The sequence below is a fragment of the Aspergillus pseudotamarii genome (assembly GCF_009193445.1).
Source record: "Aspergillus pseudotamarii strain CBS 117625 unplaced genomic scaffold BDV38scaffold_87, whole genome shotgun sequence".
In the NCBI taxonomy this organism is placed as follows: Eukaryota; Fungi; Ascomycota; class Eurotiomycetes; order Eurotiales; family Aspergillaceae; genus Aspergillus; species Aspergillus pseudotamarii.
The window spans coordinates 82,126-95,834 of record NW_022475101.1 but is presented as its reverse complement, the minus strand read 5'-3'; the positions used below and the strand labels follow the sequence as shown (position 1 = coordinate 95,834).

General features: G+C 47.2%; 4 protein-coding genes across 4 annotated transcripts; 1 reads left to right on the top strand and 3 right to left on the bottom strand.

Annotated features, from left to right (window-relative positions):
• Positions 1–1,927: 1,927 nt before the first annotated feature.
• BDV38DRAFT_215243 (transferase hexapeptide domain protein) lies at positions 1,928–3,091 on the bottom strand. The gene has a single exon (XM_032052694.1). It carries the CDS (start codon positions 2,853–2,855, stop codon positions 2,133–2,135), a length of 723 nt encoding a protein of 240 aa, XP_031908323.1. The 5' UTR covers positions 2,856–3,091; the 3' UTR covers positions 1,928–2,132.
• Positions 3,092–3,109: 18 nt separating this feature from the next.
• On the bottom strand, positions 3,110–4,247 carry BDV38DRAFT_261868 (Mg-dependent acid phosphatase). Its single transcript, XM_032056048.1, has 2 exons — positions 3,800–4,247; positions 3,110–3,731 (listed from the first exon to the last, which is right to left on the bottom strand). Exons 1-2 carry the CDS (start codon positions 3,997–3,999, stop codon positions 3,266–3,268), a joined length of 666 nt encoding a protein of 221 aa, XP_031908322.1. The 5' UTR covers positions 4,000–4,247; the 3' UTR covers positions 3,110–3,265.
• An 836-nt stretch (positions 4,248–5,083) lies between these two features.
• Positions 5,084–5,643, top strand: BDV38DRAFT_261866 (uncharacterized protein). The gene has a single exon (XM_032056047.1). The coding sequence runs from the start codon at positions 5,128–5,130 to the stop codon at positions 5,335–5,337; it is 210 nt and encodes a 69-aa protein (XP_031908321.1). The 5' UTR covers positions 5,084–5,127; the 3' UTR covers positions 5,338–5,643.
• A 1,964-nt stretch (positions 5,644–7,607) lies between these two features.
• Positions 7,608–13,598, bottom strand: BDV38DRAFT_275273 (putative DEAD/DEAH box DNA helicase (Mer3); the record flags this gene model as incomplete). Its single annotated transcript, XM_032057991.1, has 12 exons — positions 7,608–7,673; positions 7,901–8,043; positions 9,379–9,554; positions 9,612–9,798; positions 9,859–10,074; positions 10,130–10,227; positions 10,283–10,437; positions 10,494–11,069; positions 11,121–11,794; positions 11,868–12,049; positions 12,098–12,941; positions 13,355–13,598. 12 exons carry the CDS (start codon positions 13,596–13,598, stop codon positions 7,608–7,610), a joined length of 3,561 nt encoding a protein of 1,186 aa, XP_031908320.1.
• Between the last annotated feature and the right edge of the window lie 111 nt (positions 13,599–13,709).

Sequence of the window (13,709 nt, the reverse complement as noted above, 5' to 3'; positions counted from 1 at the left end):
GTCATTCAAGAGGAATTGAAGATTACCAAGGAAGAGTTGAGCGGGTTGAAAGCCAAGTTGGCGGAGAAGCCAGCTGCACCAGCTGTTGAAGAAAAACCTGCCGGCTCTGGTGTTGACTCGACGCCTGCCTCTCAGTTCCCTGTACCAACCACTCAAGTGCCTGTTCCAAGTGACGATGAAAGAGTAAAGGCACTTGAAGAGAAGGTGCAACGCCTGGAAGCTGCTCTTGCCGAAAAGGAGGCTGCTTTGGCGGAGAAGGATGCTGCTCTAGCCGCTAAGGATACCGAACACGAGGCAAGGGCTAAAGAACGTGTAGAGAAATTGAAGGAGTCCTTCAATAACAAGATGGCTGAAGTCAGGACGGCCCACCGACAAGAGATAGAAAAGTTGAGGTCCAACCAACAAGCCGTATCGCAGCCGCAAGAACCGGGAACTCCTGTATCGAAACCAAATCAGGCCCCTGCAACCCCTGCAGCACCCGCGACTCCTGCAAAGACGGAAGGAGAACTACCGCAACTCACAGATGAGCAAGCCAAAGCCCTGGTTGCGAAGAACGAAACCATTCGGACCATCATTCGAAACAATATCCGAACCATGCTTGCTAAGGAGAGAGAGAAACAGGGGGCCCAGCCTTCAGCAGGTGTAAGCCAGGAAACCTTGGCCTCCATGGAGCAAAAGTTCAATGAGGAGAAGGAAGCCCTCAAGAAGGCTCACGAGGAAGGTGTTGAGGAGAAAATCAAATCGGCTGTCGAGCTATCTGATAAGAAAACGTTAGTTAAGATCAGTATGCTTGATACACGGTGCAGGAATGCGCAGGCCAAGATCGACGTTGTTCAGAAGGCGGCCACCGAGACTCCTCAGAAACCTGTTGTTGAGGTGTGGGAAATAGCGAAGACAACCAAGGCTCCTCCTCAAACCCAAAAGCTTGCATCGGTTGCATCCCCCGCACAAGTAGCGTCACCAGCGCCCGCGCCAACACCTACTCAAACACCAGCGGCAGGAGTGGCACCGACCCAATCACCGGCTCCAGCGCCGACTCCTGCACCCACTCCTGCGCCTGTCAACCAGCAGCAAGGCCCAGCAGCAACCGGTTCTGAAACGACAGCCGCTCCAGCCAAGGGGCCTGCCCCAGTCGAAGTTCAGGGTCAAGGAGGTGTGCAGCAACAGCAAGAGCAGCAGCAACCACCACAAAGTACCGACGGCACAGCACCGCCAGCAGCGAATGCTCCCGTGAACCCCTTCGGACAAAGTCAGAATAAACAGCCTGCATCGCTACCAAGTAAACCTCCCGCTGGCGCTAACAGTGGAGTTCTTAGAGCTCTCCAGTCTGGGTTGCCGGTTGCACGGGGAGGTCGAACAGGCGGGCGTGGTGGCCATCAACAACAAACTCCATTTGGTGCGCAGACTCAGCAACAACAACAACCGCAGCAAAACCAGGGTCAGCCTCAACAGCAACAACAAGGCCAGCCATCCCAACGTGGCGCCGGTCTCCCTCGAGGCCGCGGAGGCCGCGGGGGTCATGGCCGAGGTGGTAATCAGAGTGTCCAGACTGCAAACCTGCCACAAGGGCAAGGCCAGTCTAGCCCACGTGGAAACCTGAATGCTCACGCTCGCCAGTTCGTTCCTCAGGGAAACAAGCGGGCTCGAGATGATGGTGGGGAGGGTGGTAATGAAGGAGCTGGAAAGAGAATGAGAGGTGGTGGTCATGCAAGAGGTTCTTAAGACATTTGGTTTATTGTTTCTAGGTTTTAACGTTTATATCTCATATTCCATTTCTGTACCTTTATGCCTGAATTTGTTTTGACTGAGGACTAAAGAGTCTACGAACCTTCCAAATCATTTATATGCCCCCTTTAGGGAGAACGGTGGTCATAAAAAGACCTAATGATTTCCTTTGTTCATTGCATCTGATATTCAATGTACCTTGTGACTACATGATTCGGCGAATAGATATAGTGTACAGTCTATGTCTTCTAGCGACTGAATAATTACGCATAGCAATCCTCTTCTATAGCCAAGAAACCATATTTCATTAGAGTCTATCAGGGTATAAAGCGCATTTGAGGGGTAAAAGAAAAAGCAGAAAAGAAACAGATTATATGCATGCCTTGAGCCTGCATACGCCACCAGATTCACCTTCTCCTTCCACCCCCGCCGGGTCCAATAAGCCTAACAAGAGCCTCTCTCTCTTTCTGCAATACCATCAGTCTCGCATCCTCGATCACTCTCCCTTCTAACGCCTGGATCCCCTGTGTTGCAGCCGTTGCCGAACTCATTTTCTCCGTCGCGCGGGTGCGTCTTCTCTGTCCAAAGCCAGCTCCAGACCCCCACACAACAGTCCAATCTCTTATCTTCACATTGTCCGAAACCTCACACCCCGAGCAGATCTTCGAATGTGCGCCTATCGACACGCGCCGATGGACGGTCGCGAGTGCTTCAACTGTAACAGCAGAGCGAATATGTGCCCCAGGTAAGATCGTGGCTAGCGGCCCAACGGTAACACAAGAGGATATACGGATGGGCAATCCGTCTGGTGTGCGCGATTCTCTGAGAAGCGAGGGAGGCTGAGTGGGCGCGGCGCCGATGGTGCTTTTCTCACTGATGATACAGTTCTCGCCGATGACGATGGGTCCTTCGTAAGAGTAAAATTTGGCACGGGGATGGACTATCGTTCCTGCACCTATTGAGATTGGATGCGTGCCGTGGAGGATGACTGTGTCTGCGACTGTTGTCGTAGGGTGTGCTGTTACGGGGGCGCGGGGAGTCGGGGCTGGTGAGGATGAGCCTGATGCTGAAGGACGAACGTGTTGGGGTGGTGGTGGTTTGAGGTGAACTTGGCTTTGACGAGGGTCCATTATGGAGGCTGGCCTCAATTGGTGTGTGTGCTTGTTGCTATTGTTGTTGTGTGTAAGTTGTTAAGGCAGATAGTCAAGTTGATTCAATGATTTAATTGATTGAAACTAAGCTTAATTGGAGTTGCGGAGCTCGGAAATAACTCCGAGATTTGATGGCTTTATCTCCGTGAGGTTTACATGGAACATGTGACACTTTCTCTAGTTCATCTACGGAGTAATATGACTTTATGTCGACTCATATCAAGACTTGAAAGGTCTAGTTTCTATATCTATATATATAGCGGTTATCTCATCATCCCATCTGGGTATCTTCATCATAAAAAGTTTAGTCATGAAAACCAGTACCAGTTCCCAACGCTAATTCTCAGGATAATCAACCTGATCTATGGCCAACCCTTGTAATAATCCATTCAATTCACCGGCTCGCCATTGTCTTCCTTTGGCGCCGTGGGCTTTATTCCGTTCCTTTTACGCCATGCCCAGACTCCCCGATCGACCTCTTCTTTTGTCATCCCGTCTCGAACGAGACAGAAAGTAACCCCAAGCTCTGTCTCAACGTTCCGATTGCGCGCCTCATCATCGAAGAAGAGCATATCCTCATAGTTGATACCGCTAGCCTGGTAAATCTTCGAGAAATGTTGTGTCTTGTTTGCCGGAAAGATCTGAACGTAGGTGAAATAATCTAAGGCACGAACCGACTTCGCCTTAGCTGCGGGGTTATCAGAGAAAGTTGGAATGATGTGAAGGGCCTTGAGCATGTCCCGAGCAAGGTCGGGAGTATGGGTACGGGAAGCCAGAGCTAGCGGGATTGAGCGAGTTTTGCATGCATAGATGATTGCTGATACCGCGGGGTAGAAGGCGAACGACTCATTCCACCTGTCGCATGAAGAACGGTGAGTACTTCGAATGAACGGTAATGTTCATTGCGCAAAGGAGGTACATACCTGTCGGTACACCGGGAATTATTATCTCGTGGCTTAATTGGTGCGCTGACATGTGTATCCACCCAAAATGGCCACAGGGTGTAATCCAAATCAAATGCGATCAGCTTTGGGAGGGGGAGACCATCGTTGAAGGTTGCGGGGGCAGTAGAGGCATCCTCTAGGGGCTGTGTGTTGGTTCTTTTGGCGCGCATCATATTCATTGTTAATCAGAGTGAAAAAGGAGGTGTCTGTGAGTAGAAACCAAATTTCGAGAGCTTATAGAAAAGCCAATTCGAATGAAAACCATGGTCCGCCACTTAAGCCAAAAGTCAGGTCTGGAAATGATACCAAGGGTCACGTGCGAGGGTTGAGAGGACATTTATCCTGAGGCATTTAATTTAAATTTCCCACTGGTTCCAATTCTTTGGGCTTCGCTCTGTTTCTTGATTTCTAGGGGCCCAGAAGGAGTTGTTGATTAGTTTAGATTAAATCCACTTGAAAGGCTTGTCCTTTACTGGACCGCACTTATATAGCACCTAGTCCTATATAGGATATACTTAGTAGCATCGTGGATTGGAATCCTCCTTCTTCCGATCATAAGTGTTATTTCCTATTGTGCGATTCATTCATTCTTTTGAGTTGCACGTGACGATATTGATGCTTGCTTTGCTAGAAGGATTTCACGAAAAGTTGTCATAGGTCTAATGAATTGGCGGAGAGCCGTGGATATAGATTTATTTCAATCCTCTGCTATCAGCCACAAATGAGCTATTGGTCAAACCCGCCAAGATCATCGCATGTATTCGAATTGCACATACTCCATATAGAGACGACACATCCTTCAAATGAACTTTAGAAAGGATTCTACTTGGAAGGAAGGAATCCACTTTCCAGGTACACATGCAGTTCCGGTATCACTTTTGTATTTGATCCCGTGTCTTTTGGATAAAGCCACTAGGTCAACGCCATGTCCGATAGCATGCCGTTAGCAATTATTGGGATGGCCAACCGCTTTCCTCAAGAGGATTCACGCTCCTGTGGAGTATTGCATTGATCCTCGCAATTCATTGACAGAAGCGACATTTCATGACCGGCGCGTACCGATCCCTGCTTAAATGAAGTACCCTTTATTTACTCATCTTCAAGATACCAATACCCACCAGGAGAACCAACAGACAGCGCATGACAAGGATTACAGTCCTGAGGCTGTACTGAGCGCCGCGCAGACTAGAGACATCGCAGCCACCTTCACGCTGGACGCCATTCAGAAGCAATTGGCTTATTTGGTAAACTCTCCGGAAGATGATACTGACGCAGCAAAGTCTATTACAGGCAATGGGGTCGATTCAATGGTCGCAATAGAACTCAGAACATGGTTGATAAAAGAGCTTGGAGCTGACATTACCATGACTGATATTGTGGCCTGGGAAAGCTTGACTGAGTTGTCCGAGAGAGTGGTGAGCTTGAGTAAATTTGTCCGTGATTCTAAAGTAATCTGCCATTCTTCTCTTTCTCCTTTTGGTGAGATCTCGAGCCAACGTGGGCTTGTGATTATGTGAACTACTTTTCAGATAGCTTCAAAGCCTCTATATAGCTCATGTGATACAGATACCAGGATTTAGGAATCAAGCAGTGCGTCATAGTATGATTAGTCCCTCTGCTTAATGAAAGTACGTTAAACGTCTTATTCGAATCCATACGATTAATCATCACCAAGCATGTTACCAAGACATCTTTTCTAACCTTTCATTGTTGTCTCACTTAAATTTCGCCCCTGCCGCCTGTTTGTGAGTCTCTTGCCCCTTTTCCCCCTCTTGTTTGTTTGTCTTTCCCCCTCCCCCTTCGTTAGATTTCGAGCGAAGTTGATATTATCAAGCCCTCGTAACTCCCCCACAGAAACTGCATTTACCGGGAAACAATTGTCCGCACCAGCCCTACAAGGGACTATACACGAAGCAACTATTCTTCTCCAAGATCCTCCAGATCTGCTGATGATCCTCAAGACCTGTAATATCCATCTCATTCTTAAGAGTCTTCCTATCAGTGGCATAACGCATGATCTGAGTCTGCTGTTCAAGGTCCAGAATACCTTCCGCGCCGACCGCACCTGCAATAATTCTGCGCCATATCTCAAGCGTAAAGCCAAAGCGCCAAGCCTCTTTTTCCTTGCGGAGGGCTCGGGATCCGGGTGTAGTGCGGGTGTTGCCCTTTCCTGAACGGACCGGTTGTGGTGATGCGGAAAAATCGTTTCTAGTGAGTGGAATCTCAACACTCTCTGCGTTGGATGAATGAAGGATGGGGAAGTTGACGTCGAATGAGTCTGTGCCGGGGTGGAAAGGGCCCTTGCGGCCAGGTTCAGTAATATGGATTTCGACGGGGGAAGAAGGTGATTCCAGGGAACTGGGATTTTCTGTTGCTTCCAGGTCTTCGAACTGTTGAGTAATATCTTCGATGTGTATTGCGGAAGGATTGGGGTCGTCTCTGTCGTCGTCTTCTTGCTGACCTTGTTCCCTGTCTGGGGAGCCTACAAAGCTGTCCTTACCTTGCCAAAGGAGGATTCGGGAAACATTCATCATTTGCAGAGCAGTGGTCCATAGGTCTGTGCCACGCACGCCTTCGTCGTGCAGTGCTTCCATACGGACACGTTTCGTGAGTCTGGCGTATGCGGTGTTCTTCTTGTTCTGAAGTTCCCTCTGCGCAGCAGTGTCGATTTTGTGGTTAGACTCGGCGTTTGTCTGGGCGATAGTGCTCACAAGTCCCTGGGCCTCATCGTCAACCGAAAGGTCATCATCCGAGTCAATGCGAGCTTTTATCTTGTTGATGGCTTCGGCCTTTTCGAGGAACTCGCTCGCCACTTGAGGAAGAGTGTCGTTAGGAAGCCAGACGATGCTACTGCTGCGTGCGGTTTCAGGTAAGGCTAGGGATTTGCCCCCGGGAAGGAATTTTAGGAGCTGATCCGAGGTTCTTTGCATGCTCAACATACTCGCAAGGTGCACCGTGCCACTCTTTGCCATGTAAATGTTGGACAAGATGAGATAGGCAATCGAGCGAAGGCCACGGGTGCAGGCGAAACGTTTGAGGTCGTCAGGTGCTGCCCCTTTAACAGGATTAGATTTGGGCTGGCCTGGATAAAGCAGTCAACGTTTGCCTACGCGATGTCGTTGTTCGGGTGGTATATACTTACCAAAACTTTGTCGCAAAGCCTTCTTCCCCTTGTTTGGCGACTTTCCAGGGCGACTACCCCTTGTGCTGTGTTCGCTCTCCTTTCCTGTTGTGACCTTCACCGCAGCCGGATCTTCGATGAAGGACCTTTCTTCATTCTTAGATTCGACAATAGCATTAGCATCATCCTCGAGGAAGTGAAGATCACTTTTTATGTAAACACGAGCAAGGGTTTCCAATCCCACAGGTCCTAGAGGGTTACCCCCAAGATCAAGCTTCTTGAGCATATAGCAATTCTTAAAGGAGTTGAGGAACTGGCACCACATTGCCTTATCTTCAGGGCTCGGGCTGATATTGATATTATTGTTCGAGATGTCAAGCTCCCTGAGCTCGCCTGCGTTGAGCGCAATTACCTCGCCCAGCTTCGGTAGAGATTTAAGGGTGAGGCTGTTTCCCTGGATATGGAACTCGATCACTTTTGCAAGCTCCTCCCTGATACACTCGAGGAGATCATCGATGAACATAGACAGATCGTTGTCTGTCAACTTCTTGTTTGCAATGTCGATCTCCAACGTAGGATCTCTTGCTGCGGCTTTAAAGCCGGGTCCATCTGGTAGTCGCTTTCTCTGGGTGCGAATCAGCCCGTATTACTAGACTCGTTGATATTTCATGCGTCAAAACTCACCAGGTCCCTGGAGAGGACCCGCGCAAATTTCTCACCGTCAATTTTCCTCTAATAGTCATCAGGTCTCAGTATTTGGTTCAAGGGATGCGATATGGAGTATAAAAGTAGAGGCCTCACTGCTGAATAGTTCAACTTCCCCATGGTTGCATAGTGTGTCATCAATCCAAACCTTTCTTCGCGATAAGTATCGGCTTCCAATGTTATCAGGAGACAAAACGACTCTTATAAGGCTGTATAGAACCGTATATCAAACACAAACATGTTGATAAAAAGACGGGATTTGCAGTCTGACAAGACATGACTGCTTCGAACATTTCGGAAATCTCCGTACATGTCAAGTATAAAGGAGAAACATGGCTCACAGAGGCTTTAGGCAAGACAGAGGCCCTCACAGACAAGTATAGTATGGATATAACTGCTGTCCTACGTTAAGCAGAACATAGCAGACAAAGAGACAAGGACGAAGGAGAAAGACAACAACAACAAAAACAAAAATAACAATTAAAAAATGGGTTGACAATACCTGATAATTTTGTATCAAGAAAAATGAGGTCGCTGAACAAGAAAGCTACATAGAAAGAGACAAAAAGAGAATTAGTAACCTTGTAAGCATATTCTCGCGGTGATACCAGAGAGTATGTGTGAGTGCTGGATACGGAAGAGGGAGGGACAAAGTTGTCCTGTGACGAGACGTGATACTAAAACATTGTGCTCTGTTGTCATGCAGACTGGACTTAACGGAGTTTACCTTCAATTCACTGCTTGAACATGCACTTTTTCTATGACATAATTGAGATACCGTAAGGTTCTCCTAAGCGACCTCCTTATCACAATCTCGATATGGTGAACATGAACACAGGTCAATGATGGGTAATTGGAGCTATACCAGTATAGGAGACAGATTAACGATACATTAGAGAATATATGAAAGGGATTTGTAGTGCTATCTCAGGTCGGTAGGTACGATTAGAAGGTCACTCCAACCCTCGATTGTGATTAGTGTTGGATACTTGATACCCATTAGCCTGGTTTCCATTCTAGAAGAAGTTAACAATGTCTTTGAACTCATCCAACAGGGTTGGATCGATATCATCCCAGATGGCGGGCAAGTCAGTGGGTTCACAAGGCTGAGGATTCTGATTGTAGTCACTCAATGTGTCAGCACCGTGGTATTGGCTTTCGCTTGCAGAAGCCTCAGTAGCTTGGTCATCTTTATGTCTTTTCGTGATTCTCTTGCCGTGGGCTTTGTCCCCAGAAGTCAAAGAGCGCCTTCTTTTTTTCCCAATATATTCAATCTCATTCGTCTCAATAGTGGTTTGGTTGTCATTTTTGGCCCCTTGACTACCATTCAAACTCCATGCCCTTGGTCCAAGCACAGATTCCCTGGATGTCCCTGCAATCTTGGTAGACATTGCATCTTTGCCATGCACAAGCGAGTCAGGAAGCGAGGACGGCAGTGTAAGCCATGGCTCATCTGTGTAAATCCAATCGTCTTTTGTTCTGACAATCTTATCTAAAGAGAGCACTTTGCTGGCAGTCTGAGCACTTCGGCCTGTCAATTTAGTGGTGCTGCCAAGGAGCAAATCAGATGGCGAAGGTAAATCACTGAAGCTGTCACCTCCATAGTCGCTCGACGAGTCCTTAGTGTTAATGCCAGGACATATTGGGCCTTCAGAAGCAGCATCTCTCAAACTTATACTTAGTTCTTGTGAGGGGCTTTGTGGCATTTCTTGTGGCCCATTGTCTTTTGTACTATTCTTTTGAAACCATGTTTTACCGGGATTATCTATCTGCGTGCTATTCTTGGTGGTACTTGCAGATAAGGTCAATTGATTGAGTCCATTTGAGCGGTCAATCCCTCCAGCAGAGTGCTTTCTGTTCACCCTTGGTGGTTTCTCAAGCCCTTCCTGACAACAAAGGTGCTTACACCTATGAACTAGTTAGGTCTCACATCCAGAAGAGTGAGGGGAGGGAAGAAGAGGATACATTGTTTTGTCCTTGCACTTATGGTTGCAGCTCCATCTACCATTTTTAAGCTGGGTTGGCTCTTCCGCTTTGTGTACATCCTTCACCTCCTTAGATCTTTTGATCTTCTTACTCGTCCTTTCCTGTGGCTTATTCTCACTCGCTGGGCATGCTATGTGATTCATAGCTGCCCAATCTGTGGCTTTGTCTGCCCGTAATACCCTTAGACTAAGTCACTGTACGAAGGGGGAAAGATGAGGGATCGCACCAGCTTCCAAAAAGTCATTGAAAAGCGAGTCATCACTATCGAAACCATCTGGACTGCATTCTTTATTGGGTTTGACCCGCAAAGAAGTGTTGCTACGTGGGCGTGACATATTCATAATTTGCCTTTGGTTCGTCTCATCTGACTCCTTACTAGAACGAAAGGAAAACAACGAAGCTGGGAGGGCAAGCCTCAATTCTGCTGATCTCAAAGTCCCGGCTTCGAAAAGTTAGCAATACAGACTGGTTAATTTGCTTGAGAACCAAATGCATACCGATGTCATCACACATAGCATAGCACGTGATATACTGATCTGGGCTATTCATTTCTATGTGTAAAGGTATCTCCTGGCTACTTTGGACCTTACTTGCACTAGTTTGATGTTAGTCCTGAGAAAAGAATGAAATGGGTGACTCTTTCAACCAACCTCATACGCCGGAAATCGATCATCAATCCGTCAGAGGTTTCCGCTAAGAAACAGACATGTACAGGGCGCCTCTGAAAAGTTGTTGGGCATTTTTCATTCATAAATGCAACCTCGGCTTTGAAATGAACTCTCATGGGGTTACCGTGTTTTGTCTCCTACTGGGTTGTTAGCAACGCGCTCGGCGGCGAGGTAAGATTTATAAATTTAATACCTTTTTTATCACCTTGGCAGACACGCGTAACTTAGGGAACTCGGAAAGACGCCCTAGAAGTTTCAACCCAAAGGGAGGATTTTTGCTCAAGATCATGTCAATCTGATGAGGCTCTGCGCACTCTAGAGCTTCAATGCTGGTTATTCCAGCAGCTGCTAATTTTCTAACCGCGACAACGCCGATTTGCTCAAGTTGCTTCATCTGAAATGGAGATCTATCCCACACTTTGGCTCCGAAACTCCTTGCAAGTTCCAAGGCGTTTCTGGTAGCAATTGAATCCTGGAGCGCAATCTGACAGTCTATTATGCATCGAATAAGCCGATTAACGTGTGAGAATACGAAACCTCTGTCTTGCTGGAACGCAAACTTGTGTTTTTGGAATTGTTCGTTACCTGGAAACTCCACTGCACCCAGCTCAGACTGGATGAGTAGTGATGTTTTATGAGCAGGAAGTGCTATATCCACTTTTACCGGAAACATTATGCCAGTTCCACGGTTGATCTCTTTGAACAGCGACTTCTCTCCTGACTTGAGACGAACATCACGGAACTCCTCTGCCTGAGAGATCACGGAGAGCTGGAAAATCATTTGTTAGTTTGTATTATAGGTCAGATGTATGCCGCTTACAATTTGAGACATAGTGGCGTGATGCTTTAACGTGAGGAAGGTCTTCATCGTCTCGAACCGCACGTAATAACGTGCCATTGCATCACCAAATTGCGTGGACCTAAGGCGTTCAGTGGAGATTAAGTTACTCTCTTGGAGAAGTCTGATGTCTTTCTCACAGATCTGGCGAAGCATCTCGTCTTCATCTTTCCTATTTGCACCTTCCCTCAACTGATAATGTGTTGGGTTTCGTCTGAGCCTCACGAATAAAAAGGTGCCAGCAAGCCATCTTATAGCAGATTCAACACTTGTGACATTGCCTAACCCAATCTCAGCGTTCAGGTGGTCAATTAAGTTCAAATGTAAACAGCTTTCAAGGCTTTCAGAGCCTGAGACGAGACGTTCATAGTAGTCAACTCGTTCTTTTCTCGTTAAGATAACGGCGACTGCATCTTTGTCAAACTGAGGTCTCCCGGCACGACCAAGCATCTGCATAATCTCGAGATCCGAATATTCTTTGCAGCCGCCGTCCAGCCATCCGACAGTGTTTTTGATAATCACAAGGTGGCATGGGAGGTTCACACCAACTGCAAGAGTGGATGTGCAGCATATTATGTTAATTTGACCTTTTAAGAAACCATTTTCGATTGTCTGTCTGTCTCCGGAATTGAGGCCAGCGTGATGAAAGGCAACACCTGCAGCACTCGTAGCTTTAATAAACTGGATTAGCAACCGCGTATTTTAGAAAAAATTGAACTCGTTACGTACTTTTTAAATCTACATTACTGAATTCGAATGATGTGCTTGGTCCTTTCCATAACCGAGTTAGAGGGTTGGACATTGACCACAGTCGAGCAAGTTCCTTTGCCGTAGCCACAGATGAGTTCCTCGTGCAGCAGAAGATCATAATTGGTTTCCTGCAAGAATGTATCGCAAGTACATCAGGAAGTCTAGTATTCGTGGTCAGAGTAAATCTGAGATTGGGTGTGCCTACTTACTTCGAACTACACATCTTATCGAATGCGAAGTCATTTAACTGGGACTGATAGCCGTACACAAACCTCTGCAGCTTAACGGGACGAAACTCCTCACCAAAATGCTCCCTGTGTGCTGGAACATGTTGGTTCATCGCATCCTTGCCGAGCCATGTTGCTATATCCTCAGAATTTGGGATCGTAGCACTTAGTGCAACAAATCGTACATTAGACCCGATCGTCTTCATGCGTGATACAACAGCTTCTAATGTTGCTCCGCGAGACTCTTTGAGAATATGAACCTCATCAATTAAGAAGAGTTTCACCAGCTGCATCAAACGTGCGTGATCCTTCCATTTCCGTGTTACGCTATCCCATTTTTCCGGCGTCGTTATAATTATCTGGCTATTTTGGACGCTCCTCATCTGTGAGTAATCAGTGTCACCGGTCAACTCAGCACATTGAAGACCTAATGAGTGGAACTTCCTATTCCAGTCACGGAACCTTTCTGAGCAAAGTGACTTAGTGGGTGCTTGATAAATGACCTTGAACCTCTCGTCTTTCAGATTATTAAGTAAACGACATATGGCCAACTCCATGGCAACTGTTTTGCCACTTCCAGTAGGAGCAGCAAGCACAATGTTATCGTCCCTTTTGTAAACAGGCTGGAAGCATTTGGATTGTATCGCGTTGAAAGCAGGAAAAGGGAACAGCGACCGATATTTATCAGGGAGCTCATGTACAGACACAAGAACGATTCCTCGAACTGACACGGGCATGTCCTGAAACAGCGTCCTTTGTTCTAGAATCGCAGCAGCGTGTGATTCTTCGAATTGTTCAGGCCAGAGCTGATGATCATGGTGGCGCCCTTTGGAATCGCTATCTTGTGTCACGTATGGCCGGGTTCTCTCAGCCTGTAGCCTGAGCAAGGGACTAGAAGGCGACCTTATTTCAAAGTCTGAGGAACCAGATGCTACACTTTGATGCGGTGTGATATGAGGTTTATCTGACCCGTGTTATTCAGTGCAATAAGTTAGAGGTATTGACATCCACATTGAGTCGCAGACTCAAAACCTACCGCAAAAATATCGAGAGACCAGAGCTGGGGCGCCATTCTGGGGCACCTCGCGTTTGTGCAACTGACTGTCTGTAATTGAGAAGATAGACTGTCGAGTCCTCGCTGATTTATCTGACTGTGCAAGCAATTCCAAATCTTAATCCACTACATTTAGCCTCTATCCTAGATATATAGTCAATGCAATATCTGTTGAGCTTACTTACCGAATGCATCATAAAGCAAGTCGTCATCACGGCATAGTGCCTCCGGCCCGTATGTACTAATAGGAAGCTCTTCTCTGCGAGATCCGCCTAGAGATGACGAGTTTCGAGCCCCTTCGACGAATCTTTGATCAAGAGCAGTGCGCAAATTGGAGCGCATGGGTGTATGGAGCTGGGTACCCCCCGTCCCTCTATATGAAGTACTCTGGCGTGATGCAGGGAAGGGCGAGCAAGCTTTTCTTCGCATGATGCTAAGACGGCTGCGAGTAAACAGGGGTGAGTAATAGATAACCTGATTGAAAAAGGTTGAACGGTTACTCAATTACAGGCGGGAGAATAGGTCACCTGCTTTCCATCA